Source organism: Ahaetulla prasina, chromosome 18, assembly GCF_028640845.1.
Source record: "Ahaetulla prasina isolate Xishuangbanna chromosome 18, ASM2864084v1, whole genome shotgun sequence".
Taxonomy (NCBI): domain Eukaryota; kingdom Metazoa; phylum Chordata; class Lepidosauria; order Squamata; family Colubridae; genus Ahaetulla; species Ahaetulla prasina.
This window is the reverse complement of record NC_080556.1, coordinates 7,984,834-8,005,379: the sequence shown is the minus strand read 5'-3', so window position 1 is coordinate 8,005,379 and position 20,546 is coordinate 7,984,834. Positions and strand designations below refer to the sequence as shown.

The 20,546-nt window shown below is 47.3% G+C and overlaps 2 protein-coding genes across 3 annotated transcripts in view; both read left to right on the top strand.

Annotated features, from left to right (window-relative positions):
• The window catches only part of EXOSC10 (exosome component 10), a 33,356-nt gene extending 31,644 nt beyond the window's left edge, over positions 1–1,712 (top strand). The window contains exon 25 of one of the 2 annotated variants that reach the window (XM_058160971.1): positions 1,559–1,712. In XM_058160971.1, the coding sequence (XP_058016954.1) occupies positions 1,559–1,589 (31 nt within the window). In that variant the 3' untranslated portion in view covers positions 1,590–1,712. Of the gene's footprint in view, positions 1–808; positions 921–1,558 lie in introns of those variants that run through there. The other variant, XM_058160970.1, reaches the window with a different exon arrangement.
• A 3,216-nt stretch (positions 1,713–4,928) lies between these two features.
• SRM (spermidine synthase) lies at positions 4,929–18,669 on the top strand. The gene is made up of 8 exons (XM_058160986.1): positions 4,929–5,171; positions 6,940–7,060; positions 7,894–7,986; positions 11,009–11,162; positions 12,899–12,982; positions 13,994–14,139; positions 15,046–15,168; positions 16,269–18,669. Exons 1-8 carry the CDS (start codon positions 5,020–5,022, stop codon positions 16,284–16,286), a joined length of 891 nt encoding a protein of 296 aa, XP_058016969.1. The 5' UTR covers positions 4,929–5,019; the 3' UTR covers positions 16,287–18,669.
• Positions 18,670–20,546: the final 1,877 nt, after the last annotated feature.

The window sequence follows — 20,546 nt, the reverse complement described above, 5'->3', positions numbered from 1 at the left end:
ACCACCTGTACCTGGCAGATAAGACTTACAAAGGTTCTAGTCCATAATGTGCCATGCCACTGTTTGGTGACCGTTTGCCATCCTGTAGTGAAATTGGGACTGTTGGACAATTCTTTTATTTGTAATCTGCATTTCTGATCTTTTCTGCTAGTTCAACTTTTTGCTTCATTAGCATTTTTTTTTTGTTGGTTAAAATCTTCGTTTTAGCTTTATTTATTTTCGGGCCTGCTACGTTTCCAAATTCTCCTGTTTTTAATCTATCGAAATAGTTATTGATTCTAATGGATCCTCAATGATAAAAACCAGGTCATCAGCCAATGCTTGTAATTTGTATTCTTCCTTTTTGAATGTTTGTGCCTTTTATTTCTCGTTCCTCTCTGGTATTTCTATTTAAAACTTCCAGTGTTAATACAAACAGCAGAGGTGACAGCGGGCAACCTTGTCTTTTTTTTTTAATTTATTAAAAAGTTTTACAAAAATTTTTTAAAAATACATGCCCTCCTCCTCCTCCCCCTTCTCCTCCCCCGATTTCCCAGAGCAAAATACAGGGTATAACATCTAACAATCATAAGCTAAATTACTGCGGGCAACCTTGTCTTGTTCCTTTTTTAATTTGAATGGGTTCTGTCAATTCGCCATTCATCATTACTTTGGCTGATTGTTTGTGGTATATAGCTTCTGTTGCCATAATAAACTTTTCACAAAAACCCATCTGTGCCAGCAATTCCCGATGCTCAAATCGTTTAACCTCCTTCAAACCCCTAATCAGTTCAGCTCTCTCCTTAACCTTTCTATCGTCCTCACGCAGGGGTTTTCGGCACAACTGGCCAAAAAGATAACACAGATCATGGAAATTCTTGGAAGATGCGAGAATCGAGAAAAAAAGTCCTGCCGTTTTTTTTTTTACTTTTTTTTTTGTTGGTTAAAATCTTCGTTTTAGCTTTATTTATTTTCGGGCCTGCTACGTTTCCAAATTCTCCTGTTTTTAATCTATCGAAATAGTTATTGATTCTAATGGATCCTCAATGATAAAAACCAGGTCATCAGCCAATGCTTGGAATTTGTATTCTTCCTTTTTGAATGTTTGTGCCTTTTATTTCTCGTTCCTCTCTGGTATTTCTATTTAAAACTTCCAGTGTTAATACAAACAGCAGAGGTGACAGCGGGCAACCTTGTCTTTTTTTTTTAATTTATTAAAAAGTTTTACAAAAATTTTTTAAAAATACATGCCCTCCTCCTCCCTCCCCCCCCTTCTCCCCTCCCCCCCCCCCCCCGACTTCCCAGAGCAAAATACAGGGTATAACATCTAACAATCATAAGCTAAATTACTGCGGGCAACCTTGTCTTGTTCCTTTTTTTAATTTGAATGGGTTCTGTCAATTCGCCATTCATCAGGACTTTGGCTGATTGTTTGTGGTATATAGCTTCTGTTGCCATAATAAACTTTTTACCAAAACCCATCTGTGCCAGCAATTCCCGATGCTCAAATCGTTTTAACCTCCTTCAAACCCCTAATCAGTTCAGCTCTCTCCTTAACCTTTCTATCGTCCTCACGCAGGGGTTTTCGGCACAACTGGCCAAAAAGATAACACCAGATCATGGAAGTTCTTGGAAGACGCGAGAATCGAGAAAAAAAGTCCTGCCATTTTTTTTTTACTTTTTTTTTTGTATGGGATAACTTGTTTTCGACGTGTTGGGTTTTTTTTTTTTAAACAATTAAAATGCTTTTCTTTCCCCTGGAAAAAGGAAAGGAAGGCAAGTTTAAATTAAGCGATGGTTCATTTGTTTTTCTTCTTTTGCTTCTTTATGCATTGCGCGGTTATTATAGTTTAAATTAGCTTTATTCAAATTAAACATTCAAGTCCGTTTACCTAGCAGTGAGGGGAAAGGAAAATGAAACATATAAAACGCATTAAGATGGTTCCAGAGTTTCTGAGCAGGTGCAGAGCGCAACTGCCTCCTAAATATTGATAAAAGTGCTCCCCAACAGACACCTGGTCCTAAAAGAGTCAGTATTGAACTAACTGGCACGCCCCACTGAGCTCCAAACGGTAATGAGTGAAGGCCTGGCTAGTTATGAATGGGATACCACCAGGTGACCCCATGGCTGTAGACTGGAAAGCCAGCAAACATCTCAGAAGACAAGAAAGGCACTCCTAAGCAGCTAATGGTAGTCCTCGACTTACAACCACCATTGAGCCCAAAATAGAATATGTTAAGTGAGTTTTACTCCATTTTGCGACCTTCCTTGCCACAAGTTGTTAAGGGAATCACTGCAGCTGATAAGTTAGTAACCCTGTTGTTGTGAATGTGGCCTGCCCATTGACTTTGCTTTTTTATGTTTTATTTGTTTATAATATAAAATACAACAGTGCCAAAGAATAGGAAAGGTAGGGGAGGGAAAAGTGTAGAAAATGAAAGAAAAGATGTTGAATTCTGACTTTGGTACAGTAGAATAAGACAACATCCAAAGCTCAGCTTTTTACTTTTACATACCGTAATAGCATAATCTAGCATAACATTTCTATAACAACAAACCTATCAGTAAAAACCCAAAATCAAAGTTTCATTTTTTTTCCCCACTTCAAGCACAAAGTCCAGAAGTGGTTTCCAGGTAGAAACCAGAATCATTGTATTTTTTTTTCTTTAACCAAAAGAAGTGAATTTAGCCCTCTGCTAACTTCTATCAACTTCTGCAGCCATTTGTCCATTGTGGGAATCAAACTGCCCATCTGTTTTTGCACGTAAAAGTCTAGCTGCCCACCATGGACTTCGCTTGTGAGAAGGTCACAAAATTCTGATCACATGTCGAAGCTGCTATAAAGGAAAATAGGAATAGAATAGAATAGAATAGAATAGAATAGAATAGAATAGAATAGAATAGAATAGAATAGAATAGAATTCTTTATTGGCCAAGTGTGATTGAACACACAAGGAATTTGTCTTTGGTGCATAAGTTCTCGATGTACATAAGGAGAATAAAATACATTCATCAAGAATAAAAAGATACACTTGGTGATCGTCAAGGTTACTAATAAGCTATCAAATCGTACTAGGAAATAAAAACAATATAAATTGAAAGATACAAGTGATATGGTTATAGTCATAAGTGGGAAGAGATAGATACTAGTAAGGAAGAGAAGAATAATAGTAATACAGGCTTAATAAATTATTGGACAGTGTTGTGGCAATTAGTTGTTAAGCAGAGTTAACTCTCTTTAATTAACTCTCAAATCATTAATCATTAACTCTCAAAAATGGTCCCAAGTCACATTTTTCAGTGGTTGTAACTTTGAATGGTCACTAAGCGAATTGTTGAAAGCGGAGGACTACCTGCATAGAAAAAAACGGTCTGAAACAACACTGCGGGCCCCATCCCTATAAAAAAGCTGGGGGAGAAGAAGGCTTTTGGCTGAGACTGATGGGTGCTGTAATCCAAGCGGTGGAATGGTCACTATCTCGCTCTTAAGACAGCTCCGGAGAGAGATTCTCTGGGAGGTTCCAACTCGGGTTCACCTGAAGAATTACCTCTCCAAGGAAAAGTGTCTATGGAGATCCTCAGTCCGCCAGGTCGTAGCTGTCCCAAAGGTGCTTTTTTTTCAAGTGGCAACAGGACTTTGTTTTTTTCTTTGATGTCACAGGTATAGTATATGTGATACCTCGCTCAATAGTAGTAACTGTGAGAGGGAGTCCTAGTGGACAACCATTTAGATAGGAGCCAGCCATGTGCAGCCGCTGCCAAAAAAGCCAACACAGTTCTGAGCTGCATAAACAGGGATAGAATCAAAATCACGTGAATGACTTTATAAAGCCTTGGTAAGGCCACACTTGGAATATTGCATTCAGTTTTGATCGCCACGATGTAAAAAAGATGTGGAGACTCTAGAAAGAGTGCAGAGAAGAGCAACAAAGAGGATTAGGGGACTGGAGGCTAAAACATATGAAGAACGGTTGCAGGAACTGGGTATGTTTAGTTTAATGAAAAGGATTAGGGGAGACATGATAGCAGTGTTCCAATCTCTCAGGGGTTACCCCAAAGAAGAGGGAGTCCACCTATTCTCCAAAGCAGGGACAGGACAAGAAGCAATGGGTGGAAACTAATCAAGGAGAGAAGCAACTTAGAAGTAAGGAGGAATTTCCTGACAGTCAGAACAATTAATCAGTGGAACAACTCGCCTCCAGAAGTTGTGAATGGTCCAACACTGGAAGTTTTTAAGAAGATGTTGGATAACCCATTTTGTCTGAAGTGGTGTAGGGTTTCCTGCCTGAGCAGGGGGTTGGACTAGAAGACCTCCAAGGTCCCTTCCAATTCTGTTATTCTTTAATTCTATTCTCCAAAGCACCTGAAGGCAGGACAAGAAGCAACGGGTGGAAACTCATCAAGGAAAGAAGCAACTTAGAACTAAGGAGAAATTTCCTGACAGTGAGAACAATTAAACAGTGGAACGACTTGCCACCAGAAGTTGTGGATGCTCCAACACTGGAAGTTTTTAAGAGGAGGTTGGACAGCCATTTGTCTGAAGTGGTGCAGGGTTTCCTGCCTGAGCAGGGGGTTGGACTGGATGACCTCCGAGGCCCCTTCCCACTCTTGTTACTGTTGCCGCTCAGCCAAGCCAAGCCACGTGGAGGGACGGCCCCTCGCTTCCGCGTCCGCCTTCTCCCCCCCCCCCCCGCCAGCCAGCCAATCAGGGCCCGGCCGCTCCGGCGGCGCCCCACGTGGCCAGGCCTGGAGCGCGCACCCTACCTTGCTGACTTTCTCTCGGTCTTCCTCTGAGAGGAGCGGCCAATGAGAGCCCGGCTTCCCGAGGTGGCGCGGCTTCCCATTGGTCCCTCCCTTTGGGAGAAAAAAAAAAACAGGGCCGCGGCCACGCCTCCTGGCGCGGACAGGTGGGCCGCCGCAGTGGCGGAGGGAGGGAGGGAGGGAGGGGCGCCGCTCTCCTCCTCCTCCTCCTCCTCGCCCCCCCCTCCCCGTCTGCGAGGCAGCGGAGGCCGGGCCGGGCCGGGCTGGGCTGGGCGGGCATGGAGGCCGGTGCGGCCGGAGGCGCCGTCTCGCCGGAGGGCTGGTTCCGCGAGACCTGCAGCCTGTGGCCCGGCCAGGCGCTCTCCCTGCAGGTGGAGGAGGTGCTGCACCACCAGCGCTCGCCCTTCCAGGAGATCCTCGTCTTCCGCAGGTGAGCCAGCAGCCCGGAAGGGAAGGGACCCCACCCCGTAGCGATCCGCAGGGAGGACGGGATCTCCGTGGGTCTCGAAGGGTGGATGGGATCTCGGTGGGTCTCAAAGGGAGGACGGGATCTCCAAGGGTCTCGAAGGGAGGATGGGATCTCCTTGGGTCTCAAAGAGTGGATGGGATCTCCGTGGGTCCCAACCGGTGGATGGGATCTCCGTGGGTCCCAAAGGGAGGATGGGATCTCGGTGGGTCTCGAAGGGAGGATGGGATCTCCTTGGGTCTCAAAGAGTGGATGGGATCTCCGTGGGTCCCAACCGGTGGATGGGATCTCCGTGGGTCCCAAAGGGAGGATGGGATCTCGGTGGGTCTCAAAGGATGGATGGGATCTCCGTGGGTCTCGAAGGGTGGATGGGATCTCCGTGGGTCTCGAAGGAGGGATGGGATCTCCATGGATCTCGAAGAGAGGATGGGCTCTCCATGGATCTCGAAGAGAGGATGGGCTCTCCATGGGTCTCAAAGGAAGGATGGGATCTCCGTGGGTCTCGAAGGAGGGATGGGATCTCCGTGGATCTCGAAGGGAGGATGGGCTCTCCATGGGTCTCGAAGGAAGGATGGGATCTCCGTGGGTCTCGAAGAGTGGATGGGATCTCCATGGATCTCGAACGGAGGGTGGGATCTCTGTGGGTCTCAAAGGAGTCGCCATGCGCTCGATCCCACTTGGCAGACAGTCTTTCTTCACCCACCCCACCCCAAGGGGACCCAAGCCCGGTTGGTTGGGTGGCACCTGATCCAGTTGGCTCGTGCGGCCAAGAACCTCCTCTGGGGACCTACAGGCTTCCTCACCCAGGAATAGAGGCAGCTGGGATGGGGATAAGGGTCAGAAAGAAGGAAGAAAGGAAAAGTGGGTTGGGGTGGGGGGTGGGATGGGAAGAGAGAGAGCTGATCAAAGCAGAAATCGCCACGTCTTGTTGGATGGATGCAGAGATGCGGTGGGTGAGTTTTATCCTCGGGGACAGCAAAGGTGGCCCAAAGTCTAAACCAGGGGTCAGCAACCTGCAGCTCTGGAGCCGCATGTGGCTCTTTTTCACCCCTCTGCTGCGGCTCCCCTCTCACTCAAAATATGTGTCGCAACTGCCAATGTGCGACACCCCGGCGCCGGCACGCAGTTTATTGAGCTTTTCAACCCCCGGTAGGCCATTCATGGCTAAATCCAAGAAAAGAAAAGTTTCAGAAGAAAACAGAACCTTTAATTCAACTACAGATGCTCGTTTTGTGGCCGCTTAAGAAATAAGTCAGGCACGGGAAGGGTTTTGTGGCTCCCGGTGTTTTCTTTTCTCTGGGAAATGGATCCAAATGGCTCTTTCAGTGTTTTATGGTTACAGACCCTTGATCTAAACAGTAATAGAGTTGCAAGGGACCTTGGAGGTCATCTAGTCCAACCCCCTCCCTGCTCACACAGGAGACCAATACTAGGGATTCGAGCCGCCGACCTTTCTGATCGATGAACTCAGCATCTAAGCCACTGAGCCACCTATCCAGGCCATATATATATATATATATATGTTTTCTGAGGTTTTCACGAGTGTTTGTATGTAGGTCTTTGGTTGTTCGGGTTTTCTCCCGTGTAAAATTAGAAGTGTCTTGGCACTTCCCAGAAGCACGAAGCTGAAGCCTGAAGATGACGAATGAGACTTCGTCGAAACGTCGCCAAGACACTTGAATCCTCCTGCTTAAAACTTCAGCGGGATCCTTCGACCCTCTCTCTTTTCCAGCAAAACCTACGGCAACGTCCTGGTTCTTGACGGGGTCATCCAGTGCACCGAAAGGGACGAATTCTCCTACCAGGAAATGATCGCCAACCTCCCTCTGTGCAGCCATCCAAACCCTCGGAAGGTGAGCCTTTCTCAGATCCCAGCCAGGAACCGGAGCTTTGCTTGCGGTTGGCTACCTGGGCTGCGGGACGGCCCCGCAGCAGGGTGTCTGGCCAATCTTTACAGACATACCAGGAGGCGGTCCGTTTGCCAACTTCTGGTGGGACCGGAAGGCCCGTTCTTTGCTGTCCACAGCCTCCAGGGCCTCCCTAGGAGTCTGGGGAGGGCAAAAATGGCCCATTTGCCAACTTCCAGGAAGGCCGCTGAGCTCGCATGCCCACTGATATGGCTAAGCATGCCACCTGTGGCACCAGAGGTTCACCATCATGGATATAGACTATAAAAGGTAAAGGTTCCCCTTGCACATACGTGCTAGTCGTTCCTGACTCTAGGGGGCGGTGCTCATCTCCGTTTCAAAGCCAAAGAGCCAGCGCTGTCTGAAGACATCTCCGTGGTCATGTGGCCGGCATGACTCAATGCCAAAGGCGCACGGAACGCTGTTCCCTTCCCACCAAAGGTGACCCCTATTTTTTTCTACTTGCATTTTTTACATACTTTCGAACTGCTAGGTTGGCAGAAGCCGGGACAAGTCACGGGAGCTCACCCCGTGACGCGGCGCTAGGGATTCGAACCGCTGAACTGCCGACCTTCTGATCGACAAGCTCAGCGTCTTAGCCACTGAGCCACATCCAAGTATTTGTTTCCTGGTAGACGCATCCAGTCTGGGACATTTTTTTCCTGCTTTTAATACTGTAAGCTCTCTTGGGGGATTCGGGTGGCCTCTAAATCCACGTAAGCCTGTGATGGAAATTCGGCTTGTAGCTTGAGGTGGTGCCTTCTCCTTTTTTTGTCCAGATTCTGATTATCGGTGGTGGCGACGGTGGAGTCTTAAGAGAAGTGGTGAAGCATCCTTCCGTTGAGTCAGTAATACAGTGTGAAATCGATGAGGTATGCCTCGCTTTGCAAAACTTGATGGACACTGCAGGGGAGTTGGGGCTTCATGCCTTCTGCAAGAAAATCAGACACTGGGGCTCCAAATGGCAGGGATGTATTTTACTAGTAAGGAGGTCTATGTGTCTAGTTGTATTTTACTGCACTCCGAGATCAGCGCAAGATAATATTTAGCACTGTAGACGTTGTAAGGAGAGAGCTGAGTTAACCTTTAGAAGCAGAACTTGTCTTTTTAATAAATTCTTCTACTCTAAGAAGGGGGTTGGCCTTTGGTCCCCGTCCTGATTTAAGTTACATCACAATGATTTAATAACGACGATCACCAAGGTCGCATATTACCTTGCAATGTAGAACTAAAACTCTTGGGAGAAAGCTGTGTTTCCCTGAAAATAAAATCGGGTCTTATATATGAATTTTTGCTCCAAAAGACGCATTAGGGTTTATTTTCTAGTGAGGTCTTCTTTTTGGGGAAATAGAATAGAATAGAATTTTTATTGGCCAAGTGTGATTGGACACAAAAGGAATTAGTCTTGGTGCATATGCTCTCAGTGTACATAAAAGAAAAGAAAATACGGTACTAAATCATCCATCTGGATGACAATCTTAACTGGGGCTTATTTTGGGGGTAGGACTTATATTACGAACCTGAAAAACCACGCTAGGACTTATTTTCCAATTGGGTCTTATTTTCGGGGAAACAGGGTAACATGAAGCAGAGTTGCAAAATTGCAAGGTTGCCTGGGGTGTGATTTGAAACCTGCCTTCCAGATATTTGGACTTCCAACTCCCAACGTTCCCAGCCACGTCTGTGCCAAATCTCAACCCCTTTGCTCACGTCTAGGTTTGCGGTACTGTGCAAGATTCAGGTTTTGTATACATCCCCGGAGACTGCCAATATCCATTGTCCTTAGGAAATTTATTCCAAGGTTTCACTCCTTGCAGTTTCCCTGTTTGGATGGGGAAAATAGCCAGCCAAATCTTGGGACCGGAACTGTTTTGTTTAGTTCTTTTCTGTCGTCATCTCCCAAACTGGGGGTACATCTGGTTTTCCCTTCATGGAACATTGTCCTGGTTAGATTTCATCAGAGGGAGGAGAATTCCAACTGGCAGAATCTTCCACAGTTGGGTGGAAGAGGAAATTAAAAGGTGTGAGGCCCAGGAGGCAGAAAATACAGCTTGTCCCAACTGGAAGGTGAGGTGTTTAGCCTGGAACAGGATGTTCTTCAGCAAAAATGCCCCCAGTGAAAGTCAAACTCCAGGACAGGAATGTTCTGGAAGTGGATTTACTCCCTCCCGAGTCCTCGAACAACCTGGATGTCGGGAGCCAGCAAAACAAGGGGGCTCCAGCCCTATGGAATGAGTTGCCTCCGGGGCTGCGTCAACTCCCCGACCTCCGGTCTTTTAAACGCGAGCTCAAGACTTTCTTATTCCACTGTGCGGGGCTAGCTTGATGAAGTTTTTAAGTGGGGTTTTAGGATTGCTTATTTTAGTGTCAATTTTAATTGGCCAGTTTATAATTGGTTTTTTTAATATGTTTTAATTTTGTCTCTGTGCTTGTTCGTTTTTATTTGGCTGTTCACCGCCCTGAGTCCTTCGGGAGAAGGGCGGTATAAAAATCTAATAAATAAATAAATAATAATAATAATAATAATAATAATAGTAATAATAATAGTAATAATAATAATAATAATAATAATAATAAGGGAAAACTCAGCAAGCCATCCAATTACGTTTCCTATAGAAGTTAATTATTATTGTGTGTGTGTGTGTGTGTGTGTGTGTGTGTGTGTGTATTATTTAATTTGTATACCGCCCTTCTCCCGAAGGACTCAGGGTGGTTTACAGCCAAAATAAAATACAGCAACAGTTACCCTTGCGGTTGGTTAATACGATATGTACTGGGATTCGTTCTCATTTACGAGTTCTCATTTATGGCCAGCTGAAAAATAGCCTGTATATCATGCAGTCACAGCCCTTGTTGGACTCGAGGGCACAGCCTGGGATGGGGTTGCGCGGGGAGGGGGAGTGCAGGAAGAACTGAAGCAGGTAGGGCTGGGATAAATTGGGGAAAATGCAGAGGGGGGGCTTCTTAACTAGTTTAACTGTGCCCTGACCGTATGAGAAGTAAAACCTTAGGACTAAGCAACGGAAGGGCTGCGGCTTAGTGGTAGCCACAGATCGATACAGATACACGAGAGTTGGAAGGGACCTTGTAGGTCATCTAGTCCAACCCCCTTCACCCAAGCAGACCCCTACACTGTTTTTGTCAGATGGCAGTCCGGTCTCTTCTTGAAAGCTTCCAGGGATGAAGCTCCCACGACTTCCGAAGGCAACTTCTGCTCCATGGGTTGGTTGTTCTCGGTGTCAGAAAATTTATCTTTATTTCCAGGTTGAATCTCTCCTTGGTCAGTCTCCATCCATTATTCCTTGTCTGGCCTTCGGGTGCTTTGGAAAATAGCTTGACCCCCTTCCTCCTCTCTGTGGCAGCCCCTCAAATATTGGAAGGCTGCTATCCTGTCTCCCCTGATCCTTCTCTTCACTAGACTAGCCAGGCCCAGTTCCTGCAACCGTTCATCGTATGTTTTAGCCTCCAATCATCCCCTCATCATCCTGGTTGCTCTTCTCTGCACTTTTTCTAGAGTCTCAACATCTTTTTATAGTCTGGTGACTAAAACTGGATGCACTACTCTAGCTGTGGCCCTACTAAGGCTTTATAGAGTGGTGTTAGTACCTCCCTTGATCTTGATTGTATCCCTCTGTTCATGCAACTTAGGATTTCTAAGCAACCGTGCAATTCAAAAGCCTGAGATCGATTCTTCCGCTTCTCCAGCGAGAGCCAGGAAAAAAAAACCCATTTGGCTTGAAATCTCAGAAAGTTGTGATACGCGCTGTAAATACGTGATGTGTTTCCATTGAGGGTTAACTCAAGAGTTAATGGTTTGGGAGTAAGCTTCTCCCGAAATGGCCCGTTACTCGCCGGACGTAGAAAAAAAACCGCATGACTCTAAAAATGTTGCAGGACGTGATCCAGGCCTCTAAGAAATACCTGCCCAGCATGGCTGTGGGCTACTCCAGCCCGAAGCTGACGCTCCACGTTGGGGACGGCTTCGAATTCATGAAACAGAACCAAGAGGCATTCGATGTGATCATCACGGATTCTTCTGACCCCATGGGTGAGTCTGGGGAGCCGGGCCCCACCTGCAGTCTCCCCTATCCGCCTTTTTCCCAGCTTTTGGTTAGAATAGAATAGAATAGAATTTTTATTGGCCAAGTGTGATTGGACACAAAAGGAATTTGTCTTGGTGCATATGCTCTCAGTGTACATAAAAGAAAAGATACGTTCATCAAGGTACAACATTTACAACACAATTGATGGTCAATATATCAATATAAATCATAAGGATTGCCAGCAACAAGTTATAGTCATTAAGGTTGGCCCTTAGGTTAAGGGCCTCTGGTGGCTCAGCAGACTAAGTCTGTCAGTTATTAACGCAGCTGCTTGTAATTACTGCAAGTTCAAGTCCCACCAGGCCCAAGGTTGACTCAGCCTTCCATCCTTTATAAGGTAGGTAAAATGAGGACCCAGATTGTTGGGGGCAATAAGTTGACTTTGTATATAATATACAAACGGATGAAGACTATTACACAATGTAAGCCGCCCTGAGTCTTCAGAGAAGGGCGAGGTATAAATTCAAAAAAAAAAAAAAGACCTCCCTCTCCCCGTTTTATCCTCCGAATGAACCCTGCCAGGTCAGTTGGTCGAGAGGAGGCAACTACTCCGATCGTCCCAAAGTTGCTTTTTTTTTTAAGAGGCTACTGGACTTTCTCTGGCTTTTTTTCTTTGAAGACGTTTCGCTTCTCGTCCAAGAAGCTTCTTCAGCTCTGACTGGATGGCGGGAAAGGGAAGAGTTCCCTCAGGGTGAACACAGATAAATCTCCAAGTGGCCTCAATGGCTCAAGGTGAAAGCAAAGGTTCCCCTCGCACATACGTGCTAGTCGTTCCCAACTCTAGGGGGCGGTGCTCAGCTCCGTTTCAAAGCCGAAGAGCCAGCGCTGTCCGAAGACGTCTCCGTGGTCATGTGGCCGGCGTGACTGAATGCCAGAGGCGCACGGAACGCTGTTCCCTTCCCACCAAAGGCGGCTCCTATTTTTCTACTTGCATATTTTTTATGTGCTTTCGAACTGCTAGGTTGGCAGAAGCCGGGACAAGGAATGGGAGCTCACCCTGTTATGCGGCACTAGGGTTTCGAACCGCTGAACTGCCGACCTTTCGATCGACAAGGTCAGCGTCTTAGCCACTGAGCCACCGCGCCCCTATAAAAATATAAAAGGCGCTCTATAAAAGAATGCGAATGACCAGCTGTCTGCAAGGAGTATCAGTCCTTCCATTAATTCCCCGCCATCCAGTCAGAGCTGAAGAAGCTTCTTGGATGAGAAGCGAGAGGTCTTCAAAGAAAAAAAACCAGAGTCCAGTTGCCTCTTGAAGAAAAGTCCAGTTGCCTCTTGAAGAAAAGGCAACATGGTAGGAACAGCCATGACCTGGATGACAAGAGAATCTCCATAGACCAGGGGAGGGCTGCTGGGGGTTCGGGAGAACCTCTAGCTAGGATTCTGTGCAGTTCGGAGAACCCCCAAATCTCACTCCTGGTTGGCCGCACCCATCCTGCCCCTCCCCTCCCAGGAGTCCCCATGGGGCCCGTTTTGGATGCAGGTAACTGTAGGATGTGGGTGGAGGCTCGGGGAGGGCGAAAAATGGGCCTACTAGAACAGGGGTCTCCAACCTTGGTCCCTTTAAGACTTGTGGACTTCAACTCCCAGAGTCCCTCCATGCTCCGGACTCCCAAGATGCCCCCCCAGTTTTAATCTGACGACTTATAATGTTCTTTTAACCTCCACCCTTTCTTGCCAGGTCCGGCGGAAAGCCTGTTTAAGGAATCCTATTATCAGCTGATGAAAACCGCCTTGCGGGAAGATGGAATTCTCTGTTGCCAAGGTGATTCCTGGCTCGAGTACCGGGTCTTGTCCAGTTCTCCCTTGCTCGAGCTAAACCCCACTCGAGCTAAACCCCACTTTTGCTTTTTTAAGATCCCCCTTAAAGCAGGGGTCTCCGACCTTGGTCCCTTTAAGACTTGTGGACTTCAACTCCCAGAGTCCCTCAGCCAGCAAAGCTGGCTGAGGAACTCTGGGAGTTGAAGTCCACAAGTCTTAAAGGGACCAAGGTCGGAGACCCCTGCCTTAAAGAACCCCCCTCCCACCCCCAATCAGCCTGAACCCACCAGCTCTACATTCCCAGCCTGGTTAACCCAAGTCAGTTGCAAACATGAGCACAGGTAAGTCCTCGGTTTACAACGGTTTCGCTTAGCAACTGTTTGAGGTTACCACCCCGCTGGGGGGGGGGGAAGGGTCTTATGACCATTTTTCGCTTACGACCGTTGCCGCGTCCCCAGCATTTGGTCAGGTGATCAAAATTCAGACGCTTAGTGACCGACTCGTGTTTATGACGACGGTCGCAACGTCAACGGGGGAAGCCAGATTCACTTAAGGACCGGCTTACTGACTTCGCAGCTGCAGGGATTCGCTCCACCGCGGTGACGAGAAAGGTCGTAACGCGGGGCGAAGTTCATTTAACCACCGTCTTGCTTAGCGACATAAGCGTTGGGCTCGGTTGTGTGTCTTCAGCCGAGGACTGCTGTAGTTGCCTTTGCAAAATATGTTCAGTGTGGGGTTATTTTTTTTTTTAATCTTGCTTTGCTGGTTGGTTTATAGCTGGTCTCGGTGTGCTTACCCAGGTCTCTTAAGAGCCAGAGGCATGTACAAACTTAGAAAAACAGGTCTATTTAATCACAAATTACTGGTGCGGTGCTTTTATAAAAGCAAGAGAAACAAAAAAACACGATGAGGCTTGCAGGTAAATGACGCCTCTGATTATGTCTCGCGAGAAGACCAAGGCCAGGCCGACGGGGGGGGAAAAAACCCTCCTCTCCATTTTCTTTCTCTTCACCAGGCGAATGCCAGTGGTTGCACCTTGACCTCATTAAGGAGATGCGCCAGTTCTGTAAATCGCTCTTTCCGGTGGTCGAGTACGCCTACTGCACCATCCCGACGTATCCCAGCGGCCAGATTGGCTTCATGCTTTGCAGCAAAAATCCAGTAAGGACCGAAAGTGGGGTGTTTTTTTTTCCCCCTCCCTGAATTTGAATTAACGGAGTGAGTCGGTGTAATTGTGTATGGGGCAAGGGAGAAGAGGAGGTGAACGTGCCAGCCTTGGGATACCTCAGATGGCTTGTTGTGGCCCGCCAGATTCAGACAGTGAGGAGGTTGGGGAGGAACATGAGTCAGTCCTGGAGTCTGGGGAAGGCTCTGATGAGGGCTCTGCGTCGGAGGCAGAGAAGGGACCAGGGCCGTCCGACAGTTATCAGCTGCCTTTGGAGTCAGTCATCAGTGAGGCAGACAAACAGCTGGAGCCTGTTCCCAGTGTGCGCATGCGCAGATACGCCAGACAAAGGGAACAGCTGAAGAACAAGGGTCGACTTGGGAGTAAGGCCACGGGTGGACGATGAATGGCCCCTCCCAGAGGGAATAAAAGAGGAGCGACGGGACTGCAGGAGACAATTAGTTCACCTAATTGGTTCGGGACTCCTTGCCAAGTTTTGAAGATATTGGTCTGGCAGTTCTCCAAGCCAGATAAGGTCTGTGACTGTAAGTTCTCCCTTGAAAGACTTTGCTAGAAGTGAATGAGAGAAATTCACAATCACTTAATAAAAAACGGTTTTTTTGTCGGGACAAGGAGTCCGCTTCGCGGTTTGCGGAAGCTTAGGTTAGAACATGGCTCCTTTTGCTTTTAAGTAGGAGCTTCTCGGATGGCCTTCTTTTGCAATGTCCAATGTTGCCCGCTCACAACTCCATGCTAGCGGAGAAGTCTAGGAGTTCCCCGCCTGGTAACTTCTGGATGGGGAAAAGTTTCATTAGTGATTCCAAGGGCTGCAAACGAATAAAACATGGCTGGGCTGTCGCTATATATTTTATTTTATTTTCATCGTGTGAAATCTTCTGCAGAACACGAACTTCAGGGAACCGATCCAGCTACTTTCTCAGGAACAAGTGGAAAAAATGAGCCTTAAGTATTACAACTCGGATGTCCACCGAGCGGCTTTCGTCTTGCCAGAGTTTGCACGAAAGGTAAACCACGCCTGGATTCTTTTTTTCTTTTTTTTTACCTCTGCCATTGCCGGTGTGGTTCCCTTTCCTTGGAACCGACCCACTGGTTTGTCTTATCCACTCCCTAGGTCCATGACGGCGAACCTATGGCACACATAGGTGGCATGCTCTCTACGGGCACGTGAGCCGTTGCCCAGCTCAGCTTCAGCCCGCAGGCGCGCGCACCTCCCGCAGGCCGGCTGATTTTCCAGTCTTCGCTGCACATGCATGGGGGGTGGGATGTGTGCCATGTGCAGGGGGTGGAGCAGAGGTGGGTTTCAGCAGGTTCTGATCAGTTCTGGCGAACCGGTAGCGGAAATTTTGAGTAGTTCGGAGAACCGGTCGTAAAAATTCTGACTCGCCCCGTCTCCCCATCTATTCTCTGCCTCCCAGGTCCCAGCTGATCGGGAGGAAATGGGGATTTTGCAGTAACCTTCCCCTGCCACGCCCACTAAGCCACACTCACAGAACCGGTCGTAAAAATTCTGACTGCCCCCCCCCCAAACTATTCTCCACCTCCCGAGTCCCAGCTGATCAGGAGAAAATAGGGATTTTGCAGTATCTTTCCCCTGGATTGGGAAGGGAATGGAGATTTTACAGTATCCTTCCCCTGCCACACCCACCAAGCCACATCCACAGAACCGTTCGAAATTTTTTTTGAAACCCACCAGGGGCGAAGGGGTCACATGCGCGGGGGGGGGCAAAGCCCACCCCCCTCCCATGGCCCTTTTTGGGCCTAGCAGGCTTCCCTGTAGCCTTCTGGGACCAAAAACAGGTTGCAGCGGGGGGGCTACATGGTGACAAGAAGGTTAGCCATCACTGCCCTAGATATATTGGCTGGCTCAGGCTCTCCCCTTGTCCCTTCCCCCCTCCAGGAGTAAAAGCCTGGGGAAAATGGGAGGGGCCTGGTTTATCCTTTTACTGCCTGCCCTTTTCGCTGCCCCCAGATGAAGCGATTGTCGAATAAACAACTTTTACGCAATTGTTTTATTCGTTTCGGGGCAGAACGTTTCCCATGCCAGTTTCCTGTAACTGCTGTACTTTTCTCCTCCTCTCCACCCCTCCTCCCCTCCCTTCCCCAGGCACTGAGTACCGTGTAAAAAACGCCACCGGATAGCTTGGCTTCTTCCCTTGATTCGTCTGGAGGTGGTCTCGGAGCGGCACCACCCTAACGGCAAAACATTTCTCCGGCGATGGCTCGGCCCTCCCGTCTGCAAGTCCGGGCACCTTCTCTTGCCAGCTGAATGTGTCCCTTCCTATGATGTATTTAAAAGAAAAAGGACTTGGCGTTCGGCCCCCTGGCAAGACTCCAAAACTTCTACTCAGGCCTTGGTTGCAGGCTGTGCTGTTCGGAGGTGGCTCCCTCCTCCAGGACTGAGTGTTAAACCAGTTGGTGTTTCCTTTTTAACTGCCCTGATTCATGGCTCTGTATTTATAGCTAACAAATATTTCCCCTCCCCCAAAGGCTCTTTTTATGAGGCTCCCCTCCTCCCCCTCCCCTCCCCCAGCAATAACTCAGCAGATGTTCTGAACTAGGCTCCCTTAACAAGCAGGAGGCAGGAATCGATCCCGGCAAAAACCTCTTTTATTTAGACGACTGTGAATTGCGTTCATTCACAGTCAGCAAGGCCTGTCCAAACAGTTTTTCAAAGGAATGTTTATCAACACAGACCTTATCTCGTTTGGCTGCCACGTAACTTGTTTCCGACCGCAGCACAAGGCAAAACTTGGCGCAGAGTCTCTCATAGTCACGGAATGAACGAATCGATACCTGCAAAAGCCCACTCCCTCCTCTTTTTGTTTCCTGTAGGAGGGGCCAATCACCTCCAAGGTGCAGCTTTACTCCTGAGTCGACCCTGTTTTCTGAGTTGTTCTGGTATTCTGGCAGCTCTGCGCATGCGCACACTGGGAACAGGCTCCAGCTGTTCCTCTGCCTCGCTGCTGTCTAACTCTCTCTCTGCCTCTGACGCAGAGTCCTCGCCCAAGCTTTCCCCAGCCCCCCAGGACTGGCCCAAGTTCCTCCCCAACCTCCTCACTGTCCGACTCCGCCGACAGCTTTGGCGGGCCACAACAGAGAGGGGCCTGGTTTGGCAGCACCCCCTCGTGTGTGTGTCCCCCCCCCTGAACAGTGTGATGTTTTCAAAAGCAAACGCCCACTTGTCATCTTTTTTTTTTCCCCTCATTTTGTTTGTCTTCCATAGGAGAAGCAATTCCTTCCATTTCACTGTTTTGGATATTTTTGTTGTGACCCAGGCCCAAGTAGATAGTAAGAAACTCAGTCCATGGAAAAACAAACAAACTTTATTCGAACAGCTGGGAATTACTTCATTCCCAGCGTCGTTCAACTCAAAGTAAAACAAATGCCTCCCAACACAAATTCCTCCGTTATCTCGCAAACTATGGTCCAATTAGGTAAACTGCCAAAGGCCCCTCCTGGCAAACCTCCAGAAGCCACAAAAACAAAGACATAGACGAAGCAGAAGACAAAGCTATCAATGTTGTTTTCCGGCAAAGAGCCCAAACACCGTTGCTGGTCTTTTAAGCCTTATGGGAGGGGCCAATCATCTCTTGTCCCTACTCCCGAGTCGTCCTCTCTGCTTGAGCTGCTCTTGCCTTCTGGCAGCTCTTCTCAGGCTCCTCCTGTTCCTCTGCCTCACTACTATCAGTCTCTGGAGGCTCTGGAGTCCGCACCTCACTTCCCGATGGCCCTGGCCTCACCTCAGCCTCATCGCTGTCCGACTCCGTGGCCAGCTCCATAGGCTGCTGACGGACCACAACAATTTTGCCCTTTCCCTTGACGTGGGCTTGGATGCTCAGAAACCTCTTTTTAGCTGACCCAAGAAGCGTCTGCCAGCTTTAAACTTGTGCTCTGCCAGCCCGCCCATCAAGAGAGAGGAAGCGTTTTAAGCTCTTCTCTTCATTTGGAGACGTCGCTTATCATCCACACAAAACCGCTCCCAAACTAACTCGTAATCATGCATCTTTGTTAAGCCCGGGGCAGCCCGGGAACGAAATGACGATCTCTCCCAGAAACACGTTTTGTACGAACGTGAGGAACGGTCTCCCGTTTTAAGAAGATAACCGTGATGCATTTTCGCAGGTGGTTTTGCAAAAAATGATATTATACCTTTCTTTGAGCCCGTTCTTGGTTGGAGTGTCTTGAGCTACGAGTGCCCAAATTCCCAGCCTGAGATGATAAAGCTGTGCCCATCTTCCTTCCTTTCAAAAGACCGAGATGAGATTCCAGTCCTCCTGGTTCGAAATAAGGGCCGAGGGCTGGGAATTCTGGGGGCTGCAGCCCAAAAGATCTGGGAGGAAAGGGGACCTCTCAGAGACCCCTGATGTTAGCCAGTTCCCCCCATGTCGCTCATTCTGCCTCGTGGGAATATTGTGCCTAGGTACAGTATAGGCCAGAAGGGTATGTCTGTATGTATGGTTTTGTTTCCTTTTTTTTTTTTAAAAAAACAAGACATCAAAAATGGACTTTGTCTCCTTTTTTTTTCCTTTTTTTGGGGGGGTGGGGTGCGGGAAAAATTGAGCACAACAAGCAAAGAAATGAAAAGCGTGTAGCCCTTTTATGTTAATATTGGGATTTGCCAAACGCTCTGTAGAATTCCGTGGGGTGAGAGCGGCTGTCTTTTGGCCAAGGCAAATGGGAGTCAGGTCTTACTGAAATCACAGATCAATTATTTTAAAAGATTTTACAGGTTTGGTTTTCTCTCGGATTAAGCTGGGTTTTTCCCCCCCTTGATCATGCAGAAGCAATAGCGTTTAAGAGTTACATACCGCTTCATAATGCTTTACCGCAGCATATAGAATCAGTCTATTGTCCCCAACAAACTGGGTCGTCATTTTACCGACCCTTGAAAAATGGAATGGCTGAGTCAATCGTTCAGGATCGAACTCTTGGCATTGGGCAGAGTTATCTTGCAATACTCCATTCTAAACAATGCACTGCCATAGCATCCATCAATCATCTCCCTCCCTCTCTCGCTCTCCCCCTATCTATCTATTATCTTTTTATTGGCCAAGTGTGATTGGACACACACAGAATTTGTCTTGGTGCATATGCTCTCAGTGTACATAAAAGAAAAAATACGTTCATCAAGGTACAACAATTGATGGTCAATATATCAATATAAATCATAAGGATTGCCAGCAACAAAGTTACAGTCATACAGTCATAAGTGGAAAGAGATTGGGGATGAGAACGATGAGAAGATTAATAGTGCAGATTTAGTAAATAGTTTGATAATGTTGAGGGAATTATTTGTTTAGCAGAGTGATGGCCTTTGGGAAAAACCTGTTCTTGTGTCTAGTTGTTCTGGTGTGCAGTGCTCTATAGTGTCGTTTTGAGGGTAGGAGTTGAAACAGTTGAAATTTGAAACAAATTGAAATTGTATGTATATATCTTGTAATAGCACTTTACAGCCTCTAAGTATCGGAAGGCTGAGTCAACCTTCAGTCAGTCAGGATTGAACTCTTGGCAGTGGGCAGATGCTCCATTCTAACCAATGCACCACCATAGCATCAATTGTATCTCTCTCCCTCCCTCTCTCTCTCCCCCTATCTATTATCTCGATCAATCATCTCTACCTATCCACATCTATCTATAATCTATCTTATCTATCTATCTATAATCTATCTTATCTATCTATCTATCTGTATCGTAATAGCACTTAAGACTTTACAGCCTCTCTAAATGTATCGGAAGGCTGAGTCAACCTTCAGCCAGTCAGGATCGAACTCCTGGCAGTGGGCAGAATAAGCCTACAATGCTGCTTTCTAATCACTGCGCCTCCTTGTGGTCTATGAAACAGAAGGCTTTAAAATGTAAACGTGGAACGAACTTAACGATTTTTTTTTTCTGAGCAGAAAGCAGCGCCGTATTTTATTTTATTTTCCCCAGCAACCTGCATTCGGTGTTTTTAATAAAATGATTTTGGAGTGGAGGGTTGAAGATACTGTTCCCAGTTTTGAAAACCAAAGCGAGAAAGATAACATTATGTACCATGCATAACTTTCGTTTGTGCAACTAGTGTGGTTTTGCTAGGGGGAAAAAAAGGCCTCCCACTTCATCGTTTTCGATCCCACCCTCAAGGGTGTGCAAATATTTGATTTGAAGGAGCAATTTCAAGGCAATTCAGCCTTTCAGCCCAATTGCCAAATTAATTTGACACAGCAAGTGAGGTATCTTGAAATAACTTGAGGCAGATTTAAGACGTGGTTCGGAGCTTTGAGGGACTCGGCACGTACAGATAATGTACATATTATACATATATATGTACATATATATGTACATACATATAATGATAATAACGTACAGATCCTTATGATTTATATTGATATATTGACCATCA

Excerpts from the sequence above, each read along its gene's own strand:
- SRM (XM_058160986.1), top strand. The coding sequence starts at position 5,020 with ATGGAGGCCGGTGCGGCCGGAGGCGCCGTCTCGCCGGAGGGCTGGTTC. Across the intron at positions 7,061-7,893 it reads GCCATCCAAACCCTCGGAAG|ATTCTGATTATCGGTGGTGG; the intron begins GTGAGCCTTTCT and ends TTTTTTGTCCAG. Across the intron at positions 14,140-15,045 it reads TGCTTTGCAGCAAAAATCCA|AACACGAACTTCAGGGAACC; the intron begins GTAAGGACCGAA and ends AATCTTCTGCAG.